Here is a 20,889-nt window from a genome sequence, read left to right on the forward strand (position 1 = left end):
GTTTGTAATGTAGACCAAGGGAGTGTATCTTTGTTATAAAAAGGTGTTTGTATTCGTTCTCAGTGCTCTCAACCCAACCCCCGACGACCATCCCTCGTTATTGCTCTATATTTTCTCTATTAATACGTTTTGAATAAAGTAATATCCTGATTGGTGATTGACCCTGTCTCTCCTCCTCATTGATTAGAATTTCCACAACAGACGTCAGACTGGGGCGAAGGTTCACCTTCCAACAGGACAACGACCCTAAGCACACAGCCAAGACAACGCAGGAGTGGCGTCAGGACAAGTCTCTGAATGTCCTTGAGTCATCCAGCCAGAACCCGGACTTAACCCCGATCGAACATCTCTGGAGAGACCTGAAAATAGTGGTCATACCCAAGAAGACTCGAGGCGGTAATCTCTGCCAAAGGTGCTTCAACAAAGTACTGAGTAAAGGGTCTGAATACTTATGTAAATGTTAGTTTTTTATTTTTAATACATTTGCAAAAAATTCTAAAAACCTGCTTTTGGTTTGTCATTATGGCGTAGTGTGTAGATTGATGAGGCAAAAAAGAATTGATCTATTTTAGAAGGCTGTAACGTGACAAAATTAGGAAAAAGTCAAGGGTCTGAAAACCTTCCGAATGCACAATATACAATGACCAAAGTGATCATGCTGTTTTTATATGGCTGCTATGAAAGTGAATTGTGTTTGCGTGTGATCAGGGGTGTATTCATTCCACCAATTCTGTTGAAAAACATTTCTTAAATGGAGTGGGGATAAACATACCTGAATTTGTCCAATAGAAACTCTCGTTTGCAACTGTTTGACTAATGATTACACCCTAGATCAGCTAGATGCAGGCACGAGAGTTCACGGTGGTATTGAATGTGTTACAGTCTCACCATGATTACTAAAAATTATCTTGATGAAGATTCAATGTAAACTTTTCATAAGACAGGTTGTAGCAATCTCATGATGGGTACAGGGACATTTTGAGTATCTTGTAGTAGCCTAAACCTATCAATGTTACATTGAGCTGGGTGAATGGAATATGAATGACAGTCATCCAACATACCGTAATAGAAACAAGGCCATGCTCATAAGAATTTTAAAAATCATCCTCCCTCATCTTAAATGGCACAGACCGCCACTGACCTACAGGTGGGTTAAAAGTCAGCCTCGGTTGGTTCTGTTTTTTCTCCTGCAGAAATTCCAGTTGAAAAATTAGAGATGGTTGGAAGAATTTCTCACGCTTATTCCCTCCTGATTCCAGAAATGGTAATGGTCATATTTGGAAAGTCTCAGTTATCGAAGTTAGTGGAGGTTGGGGTCTCAGCCACTCAGTGTGTAGGCGAGTTGGGTGTCTTGAAGAGGCCACTCTTTCTGAGGTATCGTACAAGAAGAGGCACTGATATCACAGTGATGCTGATACGGAGCGGAGCAAACAGCTTATGGATGGCGTACGCCAGGACAAACGTACTGGTACCCGCCGCCAACTTGGACTGAACCAGAGATTCACTGAATCCCATCTTGTACAGGATCGCAGCCATGTCGATCCCACTGTGGAGAGGAACACACATACCAGAGGGAGCCATATAACTTTAGCATTGGACAGGATTTCAACATGGCCCTCAAAGCAATTGTAGGATCTTGCTAACTTGCACCTCAAAGACGCAGATTACTGAAAGGCTTTGTGAAGAAATAAACTATTAAGTCATCAAATGTATCAAAATGGTCTCTAATGGTTCATCCCATTAGAATGCTGCTCTACACTTATCTTCTAACTACGTCTAAAATGGCTCCCTATTCCCTACATGGTGCACTGCAATGTACCAACAGAGCACTATAGGGAACATGGTGCCATTTCAGTATGTCCGCGTCTCTCCCACAACAATTATGCGGTGTGTTAGTGAACTGTAGCGCTGGGTGTGCCAGGAGGGCGTTGAATCCAAGGGCCATTACAGCTATCAGGGGAGATCGGTGAGCTGGCTGATAATCTGGACTCAATCCCTCGGGTATTCAGCCTACTGTCAATCAAGCCATGTCAACTAGGAAGACAAATGTAATGTTTTTGTATATGTGATAAATACTGTTGAAGTCTTGCAACATACAGTACCTGGACACAGTGAGGTAGAACATGCCCAGAGACATGAGGGACATACATATGTGGAAGGAGACTCCTACAGCTCCGTACTCCTTAAAGATCTTCTTCAGCTGCTGGGTCTTGCTAGGTTTGTCCTCCTCAGGCTCCGGTAACTCAGGGACTTTGGCTGAGGCCTGCTTTGGAGTCTGGTTCTGGTCGGGTCAGAGAGAGATATAATTTTGTATTTATCCTTTAATTAAACTCAGGGAAGTCACATTGAGATTTAAAGTTTAAGTGAGCCCTGGACAAGGAAGATCAATACTGGTTCCACATATAAAAGTCAAATTCAAAAAGTATTAATGAAATTTACAGTTGAAGTTGGAAGTTTACATGCACTTAGGTTGGAGTCATTAAAACTCGTTTTTCAACCACTCCACAAATTTCTTGTTAACAAACTATAGTTTTGGCAAGTCGGATAGGACATCTACTTCGTGCATGACACAATACATTTTTCCAACAATTGTTTACAGACAGAATATTTCACTTATAATTCACTATCACAATTCCAGTGGGTCAGAAGTTTACATATACTAAATTGACTGTTTCTTTAACTTCTTGAGGGCAGGGGGGCAGCTTTTTCACTTTCGGGAAAAATAGCATGCCAAAATTCAACTGCTTGCTACTCATCCCCAGAATATAAGATATGCATATTATTAGTATATTTGGATAGAAAACACTCTGAAGTTTCTAAAACTGTTTGAATCATGCCTGTGAGAATAACAGAACTTATGTAGCAGGCAAAACCCTGAGGACAAACCATTCAGAATTTATATTTTTTTGAAGTCACTGTCTTTTCAATGAGTTTTTTTAGAGACACCAGATTTCTAATGGACTTGCTTGCAGTTCCTACCACTTCCACTGGATGTCACCAGTCCTTGGAAATCGGTTGAGGTTATTCCTTTGTGTAGTGAAGAAGTAGGGCTATCGTAAATGAGGGTCACATGAAGTACATTTTTGGATAGAGTCACGTTATGAAAAAAGTTGCGTCAGTTTGGTTTCGTTTTGTATTGAACACAGATCATCCAGTCTTCAAATTTATCGATTATTAACGTTTAAAAATACCTAACGTTGTATGACAAAAGTAGTTTGAAATGTTTTGGTAAATTTACATGTAACTTTTGATATATTTTGTAGTGACTTGGCGAAAGTTGGAAGCTGTGTTTTTCTGGATGAAACGGTCCAAATAAATTGACATTTTGTATATATATCGACGGAATTAATCGAACAAAAGGACCATTTGTGATGTTTATGGGACATATTAGAGTGCCAACAAAAGAATTTCGTCAAAGGTAAGGCATGATTTATATTTTATTTCTGCGTTTTGTGTCGTGCTTGCAGTGTTGAAATATGCTACTCTGTTTACTTTTGTGCTATCATCAGATAATAGCATCTTATGCTTTCGCGGAAAAGCTTTTTTGAAATCTGACATGTTGGCTGGATTCACAACGAGTGTAGCTTTAATTTGGTATCTTACATGTGTGATTTAATGAAAGTTTGATTTTTATATCATGTTATTTGAATATGGCTCGCTGTATTTTACCTGGCTATTGGCCGGTGGGACGTTTGCGTCCCACCTGCCCCAGAGAAGTTAAACAGCTTGGAAAATTCCCAAAAATTGATGTCATGACATTAGAAGCTTCTGCCAGGCTAATTGACATCATTTGAGTCAATTGGAGGTGTACCTGTGGATGTATTTCAAGGCCTACCTTCAAACTCAGTGCCTCTTTGCTTGACATCGTGGGAAATTGTAGACCTCCACAAGTTTGGTTCATCCTTGGGAGCAATTTCCAAATGCCTGAAGGTACCACGTTAATCTGTACAAACAATAGTATGCAAGTATAAAAACCATGGGACCACGCAGCCGTCATACTGCTCAGGAAGGAGACGCATTCTGTCTCCTAGAGATGAACATACTTTGGTGCGAAAAGTGCAAATCAATCCCAGAACAACAGCAAAGGACCTTGTGAAGATGCTGGAGGAAACAGGTACAAAAGTATCTATATCCACAGTAAAACGAGTCCTATATCGACATAACCTGAAAGTCCGCTCAGTAAGGAAGAAGCCACTACTCCAAAACCGCCATAAAAAAGCTAGATTACGGTTTGCAACTGCACATGGGGACAAAGATCGTACTTTCTGGAGAAATGTCCTGTGGTGAAACAAAAATATGAAACAAAAATATAACTGTTTGGCCATAGGAGGGACTGCAGGAGGGACTGGTACACTTCACAAAATATATGGCTTCATGAGGAAGGAAAATGATGTGGATATATTGAAGCAACATCTCAAGACATCAGTCAGGAAGTTAAAGCTTGGTCGCAAATGGGTCTTCCAAATGGACAATGACCCCAAGCATACTTCCAAAGTTGTGGCAAAATGGCTTAAGGACAACAAAGTAAAGGTATTGGAGTGGCCATCACAAAACCCTGACCTCAAGCCTATTGAAAATTTGTGGGCAGAACTGAAAAAGCGTGTGCGAGCAAGGAGGCCTACAAACCTGACTCAGTTACACCAGCTCTGTCAGGAGGAATGGGCCAAAATTCACCCAAGCTTGTGGAAGGCTACCCGAAACGTTTGACCCAAGTCAAACAATTTGAAGGCAATGCTACCAAATACTAATTGAGTGTATGTAAACTTCTGACCCACTGGGAATACGATGAAAGAAATAAAAGCTGAAATAAATCATTCTGTCAACTATCATTCTGACATTTCACATTCTGAAAAGTGGTGATCCTAACTGACCTAAAACAGGGAATTTTTACTAGGATTAAATGTCAGGAATTGTGAAAAACTGTTTAAATGTATTTGGCTAAGGTAGATGTAAACTTCCGACTACAACTGTATATGCATCATACAATAGTCAATATGTTGAATAATAACCCACAGCATCCTTCCTAACCATTCATTAAACCTGGGGGTCCTGACCGAGCCTGGACACACTACTCATTCAAGGTTACTGCAGACTATTGAAAGCTGAATCAGTGTACTACTGAGTCAGCTAATTAGACGGAGTCTGCCTGGAGTAGTGTTGTGTTATTCATGTAATCTACTGGGGGGAAGAACGAGAGAACGAGAGTGAGAGAGCGAGAGCTGGTGCTCCACTCACGAGACATGACGCGGGGCTGTGATTACTCTTTGTCTGTGACCCCGGGCCACAGACACACTCGGATGAACAGGAGGGGGAGATTAGAGACTATCTGTAGGATAATTACATGTACAGCGGCATGCAGGGCATGGGGAGAACACACACACTTCCAAAGATTACATATAGTAGGGGCAGTAGAGTGTCAATCTGTATTATTGGCATGGAATACAGAGGTATTATAGGATAGACATAGTGACCCGAAAATAGCTTCTAAACATCAGAACTGGGATTTCTCACCTCAAACTGAACGAAGAGTTTTTCTTCAATGAGTCGGACGTGAGGGATATACTGTTGACACCCGACCAGGCCACAATGCCCGTGGATTCGCTGGAGAAGGAAACGTAGATTGAGGCAAAAGATCAGGGTGCCTTGTGAGGACCAGGCGACGAGTGGCTAATCTGCCCTTGCCCTCCGTTCTGCTAGCGACCTTTCAACCGCTAGAAAATAAATGTGACAAACTGAAAGCACGTATATCCTACCAACGGGACATTAAAAACGGTTATATTTTATGCTTCACAGAGTGGTGGATGAACGATGACATTAAGAACATAGAGCTGGCGGGTTATACACTATCGGCGGGACAGAACAGCAGCCTCTGGTAAGACACGGGGCGGGGGCCTATGCATTTATGTAAACAACTGTCGTTGCATGATATCTAAAGAAGTCTCAAAGTTTTGCTCGCCCGAGGTGGAGTATCTTATGATAAGCTGCAGACCTCACTATTTACCCAGAGAATTTACATCTTTTTTTCATAACTGTCTATATACCACCACAGAGCGAGGTTGGAACTAAAACCGCACTAATGAGCTGTATTCCGCCATAAGCAAACAGGAAAACGCTCATCCAGAGGCGGCGTCCCTAGTGTCCGGTGACTTTAATGCAGGGAAACTTAAATCAGTTTTAACGAATTTCTATCAACATGTTAAATGTGCAAGCAGAGGTAAAACAATTCTAGACCACCTCTACTCCACACACAGAGATGCGTACAAAGCTCTCACTCGCCCTCCATTTTGCAAATCTAACCATAACCGTATCCTCCTGATTCCTGCTTACTAGCAAAAATTAAAGCAGGAAGCACCAGTGACTCGGTCTATAAAAAAAGTGGTCAGATGAAGCAGATGCTAAACTACAGGACTGTTTTTCTACTACAGACTGGAATATGTTCTGGGATTCTTCCGATGGCATTGAGGAGTACACCACATCAGTCACTGGCTTTATCAATAAGTACATCGAGGACGTCTACCCCAACCAGAAGCCATGGATTATAGGCAACAGTCACACTGAGCTAAAGGGTAGAGCTGCCGCTTCAAGGAGCGGGACTCTAACCCGGAAGCTTATAATAAATACCGCTATGCCCTCCATCAAACAGGCAAAGCAACAATACAGGACTAAGATCGAATCTTACTACACCGGCTCCAATGCTCTTCGGATGTGGCAGGGCTTGCAAACTATTACAGACTACAAAAGGGAAGCACAACCAAGAGATGCCCAGTGACACGAGCCTACCAGATGAGCTAAATAACTTCTATGCTCGCTTCGAGGCAAGTAACACTGAAACATGCATGAGAGCATCAACTGTTCCGGATTACTGTGTGATCCCGCTCTCCGCAGCCGATGCGAGTAAGACCTTTAAACAGGTCAACATTCACAAGGCCGCTGGGCCAGACGGATAACCAGGATGTGTACTCCGAGCATGCGCTGACCAACTGGAAGTGTCTTCACTGACATTTTCAACCTCTCCCTGTCTGAGTCTGTAATACCAACATGTTTCAAGCAGACAACCATAGTCCCTGTGCACAAGAACACTAAGGTAACCTGCCTAAATGACTACCGACCCGTAGCACTCACATCTGTAGCCATGAAATGCTTTGAAAGGCTGGTCATGGCTCACATCAACAATATTATCCCAGAAACGCTAGACCCACTCCTATTTGCATACCACACAAACAGATCCACAGATGATGCAATCTCTATTACACTCCACACTGACCTTTCCCACCTGGTCAAAAGGACCACCTATGTGAGAATGCTATTCATTGACTACAGCTCAGCGTTCAACACCATAGTGCCCTCAAAGCTCATCACTAAGCTAAGGACCCTGGACTAAACAGCTCCCTCTGCAACTGGATTCTAGACTTCCTGACGGGCCGCCCCCAGGTGGTAAGGGTAGGTAACAACATATCCGCCACACTGATCCTCAACACGGGGGCCCCCTCAGTGGTACGTGCTCAGTTCCCTCCTGTACTCCCTCTTCACTCATGACTGCATGGCCAGGCCCAACTCCAACACCATCATTAAGTTTGCCGATGACACAACAGTGGTAGGCCTGATCAACAACAACGATGAGACAGCCTACAGGGAGGTGATCAGAGACCTGACTGTGTGGTGCAAGGACAACAACCTCTCCCTCAATGTGATCAAAACAAAGGAGTTGATTGTGGACTACAGGAAAAAGAGGACCGAGCACGCCCCCATTCTCATCGACGGGGCTGTAGTGGAACAGGTTGAGAGCTTCAAGTTCCTTGGCGTCCACATCAACAACAAACTAACATGGTCCAAGCACACCAAGACATTCGTGAAGAGGGCACGACAAAACCTATTCCCCCTCAGGAGACTGAAAAGATTTGGGTCCTCAGATCCTCAAAAGATCTTACAGCTGCACCATCGAGAGCATCCTGACGGGTTGCATCACTGTCTGGTATGGCAACTGCCCAGACTCCGACCGCAAGGCACTACAGAGGGTAGTGCGTACGGCCCAGTACATCACCGGGGCCAAGCTTCCTGCCATCCAGGACCTCTATACCAGGCGGTGTCAGAGGAAGGCCCTAATAATCGTCAAAGACTCCAGCCACCCTAGTCATAAACTGTTCTCTCTGCTACCACACGGCAAACAGTACCGGAGCGCCAAGTCTAGGTCCAAGAGGCTTCTAAACAGCTTCTACCCCCAAGCCATAAGACTCCTGAACAGCTAATCAAATGGCTACCCAGCCTATTTGCACCCCCCACGCTGCTGCGCTCTGTTATCTATGCATAGCCACTTTAACAACCCTACCTGCATGTACATAATTATCTCAATTACCTCGACACCGGTGCCCCCACACATTGAATCTGTACCGGTACCCCCTGTATATAGCCCCACTATTGTTATTTACTGCTGCTCTTTAATTATTTGTTTTTCTTATCTATAACTTTTGCTATAACTTTTTTTTGTTGTTGAATTTTCTTAAAACTGCATTGTTGGTTAAAGGATTGTAAGCATTTCACTGTAAAGGTCTACTACAACTGTTGTATTCGGCACATGTGACAAATACAATTTGATATATTCACACACATAAAGCAGCTTTGTTCCAATAGGTGAAAAGGTAAGAACCAAATAAGATGCAAATCATAAAACACAGAGTAAAGAAGCTGGAGTGTAAATTATTGTACCACTGCCAGTCAGAGTGAGAGTGGTGAGTTCTATATCGCCTGCTGGGTGTCACAGGGAGAGCAACAACTCATTCCTAGACCAATAGGAATCCAGGAGGGGCTGACAGAGTAGAAAATAACTAGGCAAGGTCCGCATCAAGCTGGCTCTACATTTTGTCTGGGTATGTTGCATTGAAAGTGGCTAATATAGCGTCACACAATTGCCACAGTAAAGGGAAACGTTGATAGTGTTAACAGGGAGAACTCCTGAACAGTGATCACCGACCATTGAGTCAAGATCACTTCGAGTCAAAATACAAGCCGAGATATACCACTCAGATTTTCTTTTAAACATGACCTAAACATAAGCCTATGCAACATTAACCAATTAAAAACCGCACTGTAGCAATGAGGTTTGTGCAGTAAGCTATAGGCCCAATACATTACAACCGCATATTAGCTTTGCTTGAATTGCCCTGCCAATGCATTGTTGTTCTGGCCATTTAAAAAATATATATATTTCAAAATACACTTTCCTACTCATTCATTACTGCTGCAGAGTGGAAATAGGAATTATGTGCATTTTATGGCTTATAAAAGTGTTGAATACAAAGTGTTGACAGTTCTGAGTAAGAACTTAAACATGAACTCAAAAAATAACAGCATCTCTTTGCTGTATTCATTGAGTCTCTCTCTAGTCATGGTTTTAAACGTTCTGAAATGTCACAGTATCTACTTTGCTGTAGCTTTCTTTTACGCCTGCTACGTTACTGCAGGCACGGTTATCTGAGCCACCTGGTTGACCAGCGGTAGGGCACTTGGCAGAGTTTGTGCCTTCAGACACATGAAATGGTTCAAAATGACAACAGTTCGCCTACCCGGTGTGCAGGGAAGCCGAATCGGGTGCACCCTACCGCCAACAGTCCTAGACAAAAAAATATGTATAAATAGAAACACAAGGCTTTATCGTTGGGTTTTTTACAGAAATGTTTGGCGATCGACTAGGAATTCCTTTGAGATCGACCAGTTGACGGTTGGTGACCACTGCTCTAGAAAGCTGAGTGAAGTTCAATCTCGTGCTTGTGGTGGTTCATTTCTGTATTATGAAATGAGGAGAGACAAACTTATCACACAAGTCAGAGATATACTTAAACTGAATCTTTATTAGTGAGAGCACTGCAATAGCGATGGCTGGTCGACGAACCACCTGCAGATGGTTCGTTGAGAGCCATGACAAAGGCTACTAAAATATTTTATGGCAAAGATCCACCACCCCCTAGTCTACATAACAGATGTATGGAACGGGTCACAATGTGAGACTTGATCGATGAGAAAGCAATATCCCGCAGCAAGATAGCGTTTGCTATAAATTCTGTTCTTATCGTTCAGTTTGGTCCCTAAGACGAGACTCCGATCTCATTCCTGGTACTTCACAGCACAAAAGAACAAACTCATTCTATGGCATGAATCCATTGTCAACTCCAGATACTCCCATCTCAAGTAAAACCCCTTTTTGACCACACGCCTGGACAAGCTCACTGAGGGGAGTGAGCCTCTAGGTCATACACTGTCCCAGGATAAGTGCAACATCAGAGATGACATAGAATGGTTCCAGACACTACCCCACACATCTTGTCTCAAACCTGATTGTCCCCAAGGCCCAAGTAAGGAGTGACTGGCACACAGACATTGTGGAGACAAGTAATTGGTTCCCCATTAAATCAGAACATCCCTTCACATGGTTTAAGAATAGGTAAAGACACATTCACGTATGAAGACAATGTTCCCTCCTGTCCTCTTCTCCTTCTGATATTCTGCATAGCACCAGGGACATGTGAAAGACAAGCCTGACTTCTCCCCTCTCTGGGCCCCAGGTGACTGAGCCCCAGCTGAGAGAGGAAGTGCAACTGCCAACGCCAGAGTCCAAAGGGATACATTCTAATGACAAGTATCTCACATAAGCATATTATGCAGATAAGACATCTTAATTATCTATGTTACCTAACTAATTCTGATTCTTCCGCCACATGCTTCTCTCTGTGGGCTGATATTTCTGCGCGGCAGTCTTGGGGCTACTGAGCCGCGCGTGCAGCTTAGAGGGAACACTGGGTGTCAGCTATGATATGACACATTGAGTTATTGAACTACAGTAAGTGAAGTGAACTAACACCCGGTAACAGAATGACATCATGGTTCTATGATCTATACAGAAAAACATCATTATGAATGCCATCCTCTTCAGGTGATGTTTCCTGAAGAGGTACACAAATGTAAAAAAAACATGTAATATCCTCCTTTGCACGTATGGGTATTATTCTACACACTGGCTATTATTCAAATGAGCTCCGCACCCAAACAAGACCAAATTAGGTTGGTCCCCGGACCAAATCTGTACCGATCATAGACTTGTTTCACAAGTTTGGACATCACACACACAGTACAACACAGTAGAGTACAGCATAGAAGAGTTCAGGACAGTAGATTATACTGTACTATATACTCTAGTGTGTTCTACTGTACTAAACTGTGTATTGTACTGACATATACTCTACTTTACTGTACTGTCCAAACTTGTGAAACAGACATCTATGATTGGACTCACCAAATGTCAACGTCCATGGACAGCGTCGTCTGTGCTCAGTGGGTGAGAGGACTGGTTACAGGAAATGGAAAGAAAAGGGGGGCTCATTGGTAGGTGTCGGTAAGAGCCGGCAGAGGTGACATTAACTGGGGGCGATAAAAGAGAGAGCGAGAACGAGAAGAGAGAGCGAAAAGAGAGAGAGCGAGAGAGAGCGGTTGACCAGACTGTTTTCACATTTGCTTTGACCACCACACGACAGAAAGAGAAAAACATCGAGCTGAACATAATAGTATGCCAGTGACAGCGAGGACAGTAGCAAGTGACCCAACTGAGGTTTGTTACTAGGGCCAGGACGATACCAGTATTGTGATACCCATTAGTATTGTGGAAAGGAAACAAAACATAATATTACCATAATACACGAGAAGGCCTAGTGATTGACTGAAGCACGGAGAAAAAAAACATTGCCATGTCATGGATAGGCCTGTTTTAAAAACTGCATGCCTATAAGGTGAACATTGGTCAAGGGAATAGAAGCAGGGCAGTACTGTGGAATGAAAAAGTTTGATAAATTATACAACTTCATGGAATAAGCTAAATTAGCCTGGCTGACGTGCGACCCACATGACTACAGTCGTGGCCAAAAGTTGAGAATGACACGGAATTCGAAATAATTTATACTTTTCCTTTTGATACTTAAGTATATTTTAGCAATTACAGTTGTGGCCAAAGGTTTTGAGAATGACACAAATATTAATTTTCACAAAGTCTGCTGCCTCAGTTTGTATGATAGCAATTTGCATATACTCCAGAATGTTATGAAGAGTGATCAGATGAATTGCAATTAATTGCAAAGTCCCTGATTGCCATGCAAATGAACTGAATCCCCAAAAAACATTTCCACTGCATTTCAGCCCTGCCACAAAAGGACCAGCTGACATGTCAGTGACTCTCTCGTTAACACAGGTGTGAGTGTTGACGAGGACAAGGCTGGAGATCACTCGGTCATGCTGATTGAGTTCGAATAACAGACTGGAAGCTTCAAAAGGAGGGTGGTGCTTGGAATCATTGTTCTTCCTCTGTCAACCATGGTTACCTAAAAGGAAACATGTGCCGTCATCATTGCTTTGCACAAAAAGGGCTTCACAGGCAAGGATATTGCTGCCAGTAAGATTGCACCTAAAATCAACCATTTATCGGATCATCAAGAACTTCAAGGAGGGCGGTTCAATTGTTGTGAAGAAGGCTTCAGGGCGCCCAAGAAAGTCCAGCAAGCGTCAGGACCGTCTCCTAAAGTTGATTCAGCTGCGGGATCGGGGCACCACCAGTACAGAGCTTTCTCAGGAATGGCAGTAGGCAGTTGTGAGTGCATCTGCACGCACAGTGAGGCGAAGAGTTTTGGAGGATGGCCTTGTGTCAAGAAGGGCAGCAAAGAAGCCACTTCTCTACAGGAAAAACATCAGAGACCAACTGATATTCTGCAATAGGTCAGGGCTTTGTGATGGCCACTCCAATACCTTGACTTTGTTGTCCTTAAGCCATTTGGCCACAACTTTGGAAGTATGCTTGGGGTCATTGTCCATTTGGAAGACACATTTGCGACCAAGCTTTAACTTGCTGACAGACTTCTTGAGATGTTGCTTCAATATATACACAATTTTCCTACGTCATGATGCCATCTATTTTGTGAAGTGCACCAGTCCCTCCTGCAGAAAAGCACCCCCACAACATGATTCTGCCACCCCCGTGCTTCACGGTTGGGATGGTGTTCTTCGGCTTGAAAGCCTCCCACCTTTTCCTCCAAACATAACGATGGTCACTATGGCCCAACAGTTCCATTTTTGTTTCATCAGACCACAGGACATTTCTCCAAAAAGTACTATCTTTGTTCCCATGTGCAGTTGCAAACTGGCGTTTTTATGGCGGTTTTGGAGCAGTGGCCTCTTCCTTGCCGAGCGGCCTTTCAGTTTATGTCGATATAGGACTTGTTTTACTGTGGATATAGATACTTTTGTACCTGTTTCCTTCAGCATCTTCACAAGGTCCGTTGCTGTTGTTCTGGTATTGAGTTGCACTTTTCACACCAAAGTACGTTCATCTCTAGTAGACAGAACACATCTCCTTCCTGAGCGATACGACGGCAGTGTGGTCCCATGGTGTTTAGACTTGCGTACTACTTTTTGTACAGATGAACGTGGCACCTTCAGGCATTTGGAAATTGCTCCCAAGGATGAACCAATTTTATTTCTGAGGTCTGGCTGATTTCTTTTGATTTTCCCATGATGTCAAGCAAAGAGGCACTGAGTTTGAAGGTAGGCCTTGAAATACATCCACAGGTACACCTCCAATTGACTCAAATGATGTCAATTAGCCTATCAGAAGCTTCTAAAGCCATGACATCATTTTTGGCAATTTTCCAAGCTGTTTAAAGAAACAGTCAACTTAGTGTATGTAAACTTCTGACCAACTGGAATTGTGATACAGTGAATTATAAGTGAAATAATCTGTCTATAAACAATTGTTGGAAAAATTACTTGTGTCACGCACAAAGTAGATGTCCTAACCGACTTGCCAAAACTATAGTTTGTTATCAAGAAATTTGTGGAGAGGTTTTAATGACTCCAACCTAACACGGAACCCAAAACGGGTGCGCCATTGTGCATAAATGTATTTTGTCCCCCGACACCAAACGTGATCACGAAACGCAGGTTAAAATATCAAAACAAACTCTGAACCAATTACATTAATTTGGGTACAGGTCAAAAAGCATTAAACATATATGGCAACTTAGCTAGCTAGCTTGCACTTGCTAATTTGTCCTATTTAGATTGCTTGCTGTTGCTAGATAATTTGTCCTGGAATATTAACATTGAGTTGTTATTTTACCTGAAATGCACAAGGTCCTCTACTCCGACAATTAATCCACACATAAAACGTACAATCGTATCGTTTCTAGTCATCTCTCCTCCTTCCAGGCCTTTTTTCTCTTTACTTTATATTGCGATCATAAATTAGGTGCATTACCCCCACCGACCTCGTTCATCTTTCAGTGGGTACTTGCTTCTATAAACCAATGAGGAGATGGGAGAGGCAGGACTTGCAGCGCAATCTGCGTCAGAAATAGAACTGACTTCTATTTTAGCCCTTGGCAACACAGACGCTTGTTGGTGCGCGCGAGCAGTGTGGGTGGAATAATTGAATAATATAGATTTCTAAATGTATTTTGCAACGCTCGTGCATGCGACGCGAGCGGTGTAGTCAGCCTGTAAGTGTATGTAAACTTCCGACTTCAACTGTATATAAAGCAGGCATCCAGTTACTGTTTGATTGAACATTAGAATGGACAAAATGAGTGCGCCGGTTCCATTATTTCAGAAATGGCCGGCATCCTGGGATTTTCACACACAAGAGTGTCTAGGGTTTATCGAGAATGGTGCGACAAACAAAAAACATACAGTCAGCGGCAGTTGTGTGGGCAAAAACTGCTAGCTGAGATCTCAAAGGATAATGACAAGAATCATGCAAGCTAACAGGCAGGCAACACACAGTACACCAGTGGTGTGCAGAACGGCATCACGGAACGTCGGTCCTTGAACACAGATGGGCTATTGCAGCAGACGACCGACCCGGGTTTCACGCCTATCAGCTAAAAAAACAAGAAGAAGCGGCTGCAGTGGCACACAATCACCAACACTGGACAATTGTGTGAAAAAATATTGAGAGATTTCTAAAACTTGATTGATTGGAGTCCACCTGTGGTAAATTCCATAGATTGGACATGATTTGAAAAAGACACACACCTGTCTATATTAGGTCCCACTGTTGACAGTGCATGTCAGAGCAAAAACCAAGCCATGAGGTCGAAGGAATTGTCTGTAGAGCTCCGAGACAGGATTGTGTCGAGGCACAGATCTGGGGAAGGGTACAAAAAAAATTCTGCAGCATTGAAAGTCCCATGAACACAGTGGCCTCAATCGTTCTTAAATGGAAGACGATTGGAACCCCCAAGACTTCCTGGAGCTGGCTGCCTGGCCAGACTGAGCAATCGGGAGAGAAGGGCCTTGGTCAGGGAGGTGACCAAGAATGTGATGGTCACTGACAGAACATTCCAGAAGGACAACCATCTCTGCAGCACTACACCAATCAGGCCTTTATGGTAGAGTGGCTAGACAGAAGCCACTCCTCAGTAAAAGGCACATGACAGCCCACTTGGAGTTTCCAAAAGGCAGCTAAAGACTGACCATGAGAAACAGGATTCTCTGGTCTGATGAAATTAAGATTGAACTCTTTTGTCTGGATGTCAAGCGTCACGACAAGAGGAAACCTGGCACCATCCCTACGGTGAAGGATGGTGCTGGCAGCATCATGCTATGGGAATGTTTTTCAGCGGCAGGGACTGGGAGACTAGTCAGGACTGAGTGAAAGACGAACGTAGCAAATTAGAGAGATCCTTGATGAAAACCTGCTCCATAGCGCTCAAGACCTCAAACTGGGGGAAAGGTTCACCTTCCAACAGGACAACGGCCCTTAGCACACAGCCAAGACAATGCGGGAGTGGCTTCAGGACAAGTCTCTGAATGTCCTTGAGTGGCCCAGACAGAGCCCAGACTTAAACCCCAAAATAGCTGTGCAGCAATGCTCCCCATCCAACCTGACAGAGCTTGAGAGGATCTGCAGAGAAGAATGGGAGAAACTCCCCAATACAGGTGTGCCAAGCTTGTAGTGTCATACCAAAAAAAGACTTGAGGTTGTAATCGCTGCCAAAGATGCTTCAACAAAGTACTGAGTAAAGGGTCTGAATACTTATTTTAATGTGATTTCAGTTTTTTTAATTGTGCACATAAAGAAAAAAACCGTTTTGCTTTGTCATTATGGGCTAGTGTGTAGATTGATGAGGAAAAAACTATTTAATCAATTTTAGAATAAGGCTGTAACGTAACAAATTGAGAAAAGTCAAGGGATCTGAATACTTTCCGAAGGCACGGTATACTGTAGCAAGAAAGTAATACTAAGTGTATGTTGTGTAGTAAGCTGTTGCTATTCCATGTCCCTCAACCTAATCATTTTGTCCCTTTACCACTTAAATTTCACCTACTGTTCTGACATGTGGTGCACATGTAGCCTATAACCTGTTTTAGAGAAATGCAATCATTGAACATTGTAAGAACTTCCATTGTCTGCCTATATGCCCCCTGTATTTATCCTACAGTTCTGACTTGGTGTACAAGGAGAATACTGTAAGAATGGCCCATGTTCTGAATTCTGTCGCTGTACATTTCAAAAGTGTTTAACAAATAGTTATTGACTACGTCCGTCCTAGGTCGTTCATTAATGTCTTAATCGAAAATAAGAATAGCCTCTTATCTGCTTGTCGTCCCCTTATGCCATAGTTTGTACATGTCAATTGTAAGTAGAAATTACATTTGTTTAAGCAAGTCAGCCATATCAGCAATGTTTTTTTTAAAGGCAGTAAATGAGGCTGAATGATCTGTTTCGCTGCAGACAAGGCTCCGCTGATAGCCAGGTGTAGCAGTGGGAAGGTGTTGGGACAGCTTTATGTAAGCCCTTGCAGATTGTGGGCACCGTTTGTCACTGTTATAGTGCAATTAAAGTATTGTTTAGTGTTGTGTAGTAGATTTGCAGGCATGCATCTCGCCCAAAAATGTTTTTGCCCCACCAAGATTTACATTCTAAAATTGCCACTGAGTACTTTACACCACTGGCATGATTGATGGTCAAACATTGTTCATTTAAATTCGATGTCACATGGGTTAAACAAATACAATTCAAAGTTTAATTTACCACTTTGTGATCTGCGGGCGAGTCCTCCACCCGTTTGGGAGCAACAGCAACCGAGGAAAAAGGTCTCATTTGCACAGTCAATGTGGGATATAATCGATGATTGCAGACATTGGCGCCAGACGTAAACACAGATTCAAGTGCATCTACGTATAGTTTATTCTGCCAGCGTTGGCCTCCATTCGTCCGATAAAGCGTTGAGCTAGTGACGTTATGTGTACGGCTGAATAAACTTTCACCATTACTTTTGTTGGAGAGATTTAAAGAAACCAAATGTACTCGAGTTAATTGTTGCTGATGCGTGATTATGAAACGAACAGAGTCCCGGTTCTTGACGGAAAACATGTCCTTCTCCCTTTTTTCTCGCTTTCCATCGAGCGAAAGTGCGGAATCATCCGTTTCCCGACCACCACCACCGATATATCCACAAAAAGCTCGGGAGCATTTGAATGTTTGGATGTTACGTAATGGCAATGTGCAGGTAATGTCAACTAACTTTAGTCTGTTTGTTTTAAGTTGCGCCGCTGCCCCTGTCGTGGAGTTGAAACCCTGCTCCAAAGCCTTCGCCGACAGCCTCGCTCCTCGACACACAAACATGTCTCTCAAACTACAAACAAAGCACCGACTGTAAAGCTGATTAATTAAAATAATACAAACATTTGTTGAGGATGCTAATAAAATTAGATCTCAACTGCTGTCCATCTCGCGCTTCTGATTACGTGGTGTGTGCAAGAGCCAATAGGACACAGACATGGTTCCACCAATAACGAGCCCGCATGTAGGTGAACGCTGCAATAATAAGTGAGTTATTTTACGCTGGGACGGGTTGAACAGTTCCCAGTCACGTTATCAGTCGAAAGCGGGGAGGGAGGAGTGCACTTCTCAAATCGAAAAATAATTTGCGCAGCTCGGTCATTTTGTCAACAAGGCAGCAGGTGCATTGTCCATAAACATAGAACATCTCTTTTCCATGAAATATATAAGTCATTTTCATTGGGAAGGCAGATAAAGCGTTTTTATCAAAAGCAATCACTTTTCCATGGGAAAATAGAATTCTAACAATTACTACGCGTGCTTAATTAGTCTAGGTCACATTTGTTCAGACCTGAGTCAGACAGAGTGGTGCGCCTCCGCTCACAAATGCAATCAACTTTCAGCCAGTGCGAAACACGCTACCTTATTGTATTGAATGTGGACAGCTGAGGTCAGGGCAATGTGCAGGACAGTCAAGTTCTACAGCCGATCTCGACAAACCATTTCTGTATGGACCTCGCTTTGTGCACGGGAGCATTTTCATGCTGAAACAAGAAAGGGCCTTCCCCAAACTGTTGCCACAAAGTTGAAAGCACAGAATCATCTAGAATGTCATTGTAGCGTTAATATTTCCCTTCACTGGAACTAAGCGGCCTAGCACAAACCATGAAAAACAGCCCCAGACCATTATTCCTCCTCCACCAAACTTTACAGTTGGCACTAGCATTCGGGCAGGTAGCGTCCTCCTGGCCTCCGCCAAACCCAGATTAGTCCGTCGTACTGCTAAAACGTGATTCCCCAGTCCAGAGAACGTGTTTCCTCTGCTCCAGCGTCCAATGGCGGCAAGCTTTACACCACTCCAGCCGACACTTGGCATTGCGCATGGTGATCTTAGGCTTGTGTGTGACTGCTCGGCCATGGAAACCCGTTTCATGAAGCTCCTGATGAACAGTTCTTGTGCTGACGTTGCTTCCAGAGGCAGTGTGGAACTCAAATCAAATCCCCCCCCCCCCCCCCCCCCCCCGAATACAAAAGGTGTAGACCTTACAGTGAAATGCTTACTTAGGAGCCCCTAACCAACAATGCAGTTTTAAAAAATACGTATAAGAAAAAAAGAAAAAAAAGTAACAAGTAATAATATATATGTACGTGTAGGTAGAGTTATTAAAGTGACTAGGCAGAGATGATAACAGAGAGTAGCAGCAGTGTAAAAGAGGGGAGGGGGGAAATGCAAATAGTCTGGGTAGCCATTTGATTAGAGGTTCAGGAGTCTTATGGCTTGGAGGTAGAAGCTGTTAGAAGCTTCTTGGACCTAGACTTCACAGCTCCGCTACTGCTTGCCGTGTGGTAGCAGAGAGAACAGTCTATGACTAGGGTGGCTGGAGTCTGACAATTTTTAGGGCCTTCCTCTGACACCGCCTGGTATAGAGGTCCTGGATGGCAGGAAGCTGGCCCCGGTGATGTACTGGGCCATTCGCACTACCCTCTGTAGTGCCTTGCGGTTGGAGGCCGAGCAGTTGCCATACCAGGCAGTGATGCAACCAGTCAGGATGCTCTGGATGGTGCAGCTGTAGAACCTTTTGAGGATCTGAGGACCCATTTTTGGTTGATTTCATATTGAATTCACGTTAGTTGACCAACTCAACCAAATGTAAATCAAAAGTAGATGTTGAAATGATGTCTGTGCCCAGTGCGATGTCATGTGATGTTTTCACACTATCATCATGTACATGTGGGGCTGTATACCCAACTGTTTTTCAGATATTACATTTGCCCCATTGTGTCTGGGTACAGATAAGGTAATCCACATTCCCCACTGGTATGGATTACTGAAGGCGTGCCTGATTTACTGTTTTTGCTGCCCATGGGTTTACTGTCTGTGTATTTGCTGTCTGTGGGTGTGTTTGTCAGTGTAGTTGTATTTCCGTGTTACATAGTGGGTGGAAGTTTGTGTACGTGCAATAGAACACTCTGTCTCTCTCGCTCGCTCTCAGGAAATGGTTAAACCACATGACAAACAGGTCTGAATCACAACTTTGCTCCTCACCTAGTTAGCTTCTGTAGCAGACTACGATTTGAATGTGCAATTCTTTCGATAGCTGATTTCAAAACTCACCATGTGCCTTTCTCTTCTTCGCTGACCTGTGACCGTAGTAACTGTAGTAACTTTCTCAGGGATTAACACACAGTTAGTGTGAGAGCTGGTAACCAGCAATTCAAAACAACCTACTGCTGGGGCTGTAACAGTATTCTCTACCCTCCTTACTACCTTACCACTACCATCAACATGACAGGTGGTTCATTGGTGTCTGTAAAAGTGGAGCCGTATCTCTATCTATGCATTTAATTTCACCTTAATTAAAATATACACAGAGTATACAAAACAGGTCAATCCAGGTGAAAGCTATAACCTCTTGATGTCACTTATTCAATCCACGTCAATCAGTGCAGATGAAGGGGAGGAGACAGGTTAAAGAATGATTTTTAAGCATTGAGACATGGATTGTGTATGTGTGCCATTCAGAGAGTGAATGGGTACGACAAACAATGTAGGTGCCTTTGAACGGGGTATGGTACTGTATTAGGTGCCAGGCGCACCGGTTTGTGTCAAGAACTACAATGCCGCTGGGATTTTCACGCTCAACAGTTTCCCATGTTTATAAAGAATGGTCCACCACCCAAAGGACATCCAGCCAACTTGAAATAACTGGAGTCAACATGGGCCAGCATCCCTGTGGAACCCTTTCGATACCTTGTAGAGTCCATGCCCCGACTAATTGAGGGTGTTCTAAGGGGAAAAGGGGTTCCTAATTAGGAAGGTGTTCCTAATGTTTGGTGTATTTTTTTATGCGTTTTCAAATGAACATTTCATGAATGAACTCCGCTTTTATGGTAGACTTAAATTAAGTTCTGATGTTGTTGAATTTCTCCTTTTTTAGAGGAAGTGAAATAGGATGCCATAACAGTTCGATGTTGTAGTGTGGAAATAGGATGTTGTTGGCTAATAAGTGAGAGTCCGCAGCCAGTCAGTCTCCACAACCCGCAACATGCTGACTCTGCATTCATAAACGCAC

At 43.3% G+C, this 20,889-nt stretch overlaps 1 protein-coding gene across 2 annotated transcripts; it reads right to left on the reverse strand.

The window, feature by feature from the left end:
- Positions 1-1,178: 1,178 nt before the first annotated feature.
- On the reverse strand, positions 1,179-17,793 carry LOC120065649. Of its 2 annotated transcripts, XM_039016713.1 has the most exons (4): positions 17,066-17,793; positions 5,512-5,601; positions 2,103-2,281; positions 1,179-1,546 (listed from the first exon to the last, which is right to left on the reverse strand). In XM_039016713.1, the coding sequence occupies exons 1-4, from the start codon at positions 17,657-17,659 to the stop codon at positions 1,327-1,329; spliced, it is 1,083 nt and encodes a 360-aa protein (XP_038872641.1). In that variant the 5' UTR covers positions 17,660-17,793; the 3' UTR covers positions 1,179-1,326. The 2 variants fall into 2 exon arrangements, with proteins under 2 accessions (XP_038872641.1, XP_038872642.1); XM_039016714.1 differs by lacking the exon at positions 5,512-5,601 and having other exon boundaries at positions 17,066-17,789.
- Positions 17,794-20,889: the final 3,096 nt, after the last annotated feature.

Source organism: Salvelinus namaycush, chromosome 20 (genome assembly GCF_016432855.1).
Source record: "Salvelinus namaycush isolate Seneca chromosome 20, SaNama_1.0, whole genome shotgun sequence".
Lineage (NCBI taxonomy): Eukaryota > Metazoa > Chordata > Actinopteri > Salmoniformes > Salmonidae > Salvelinus > Salvelinus namaycush.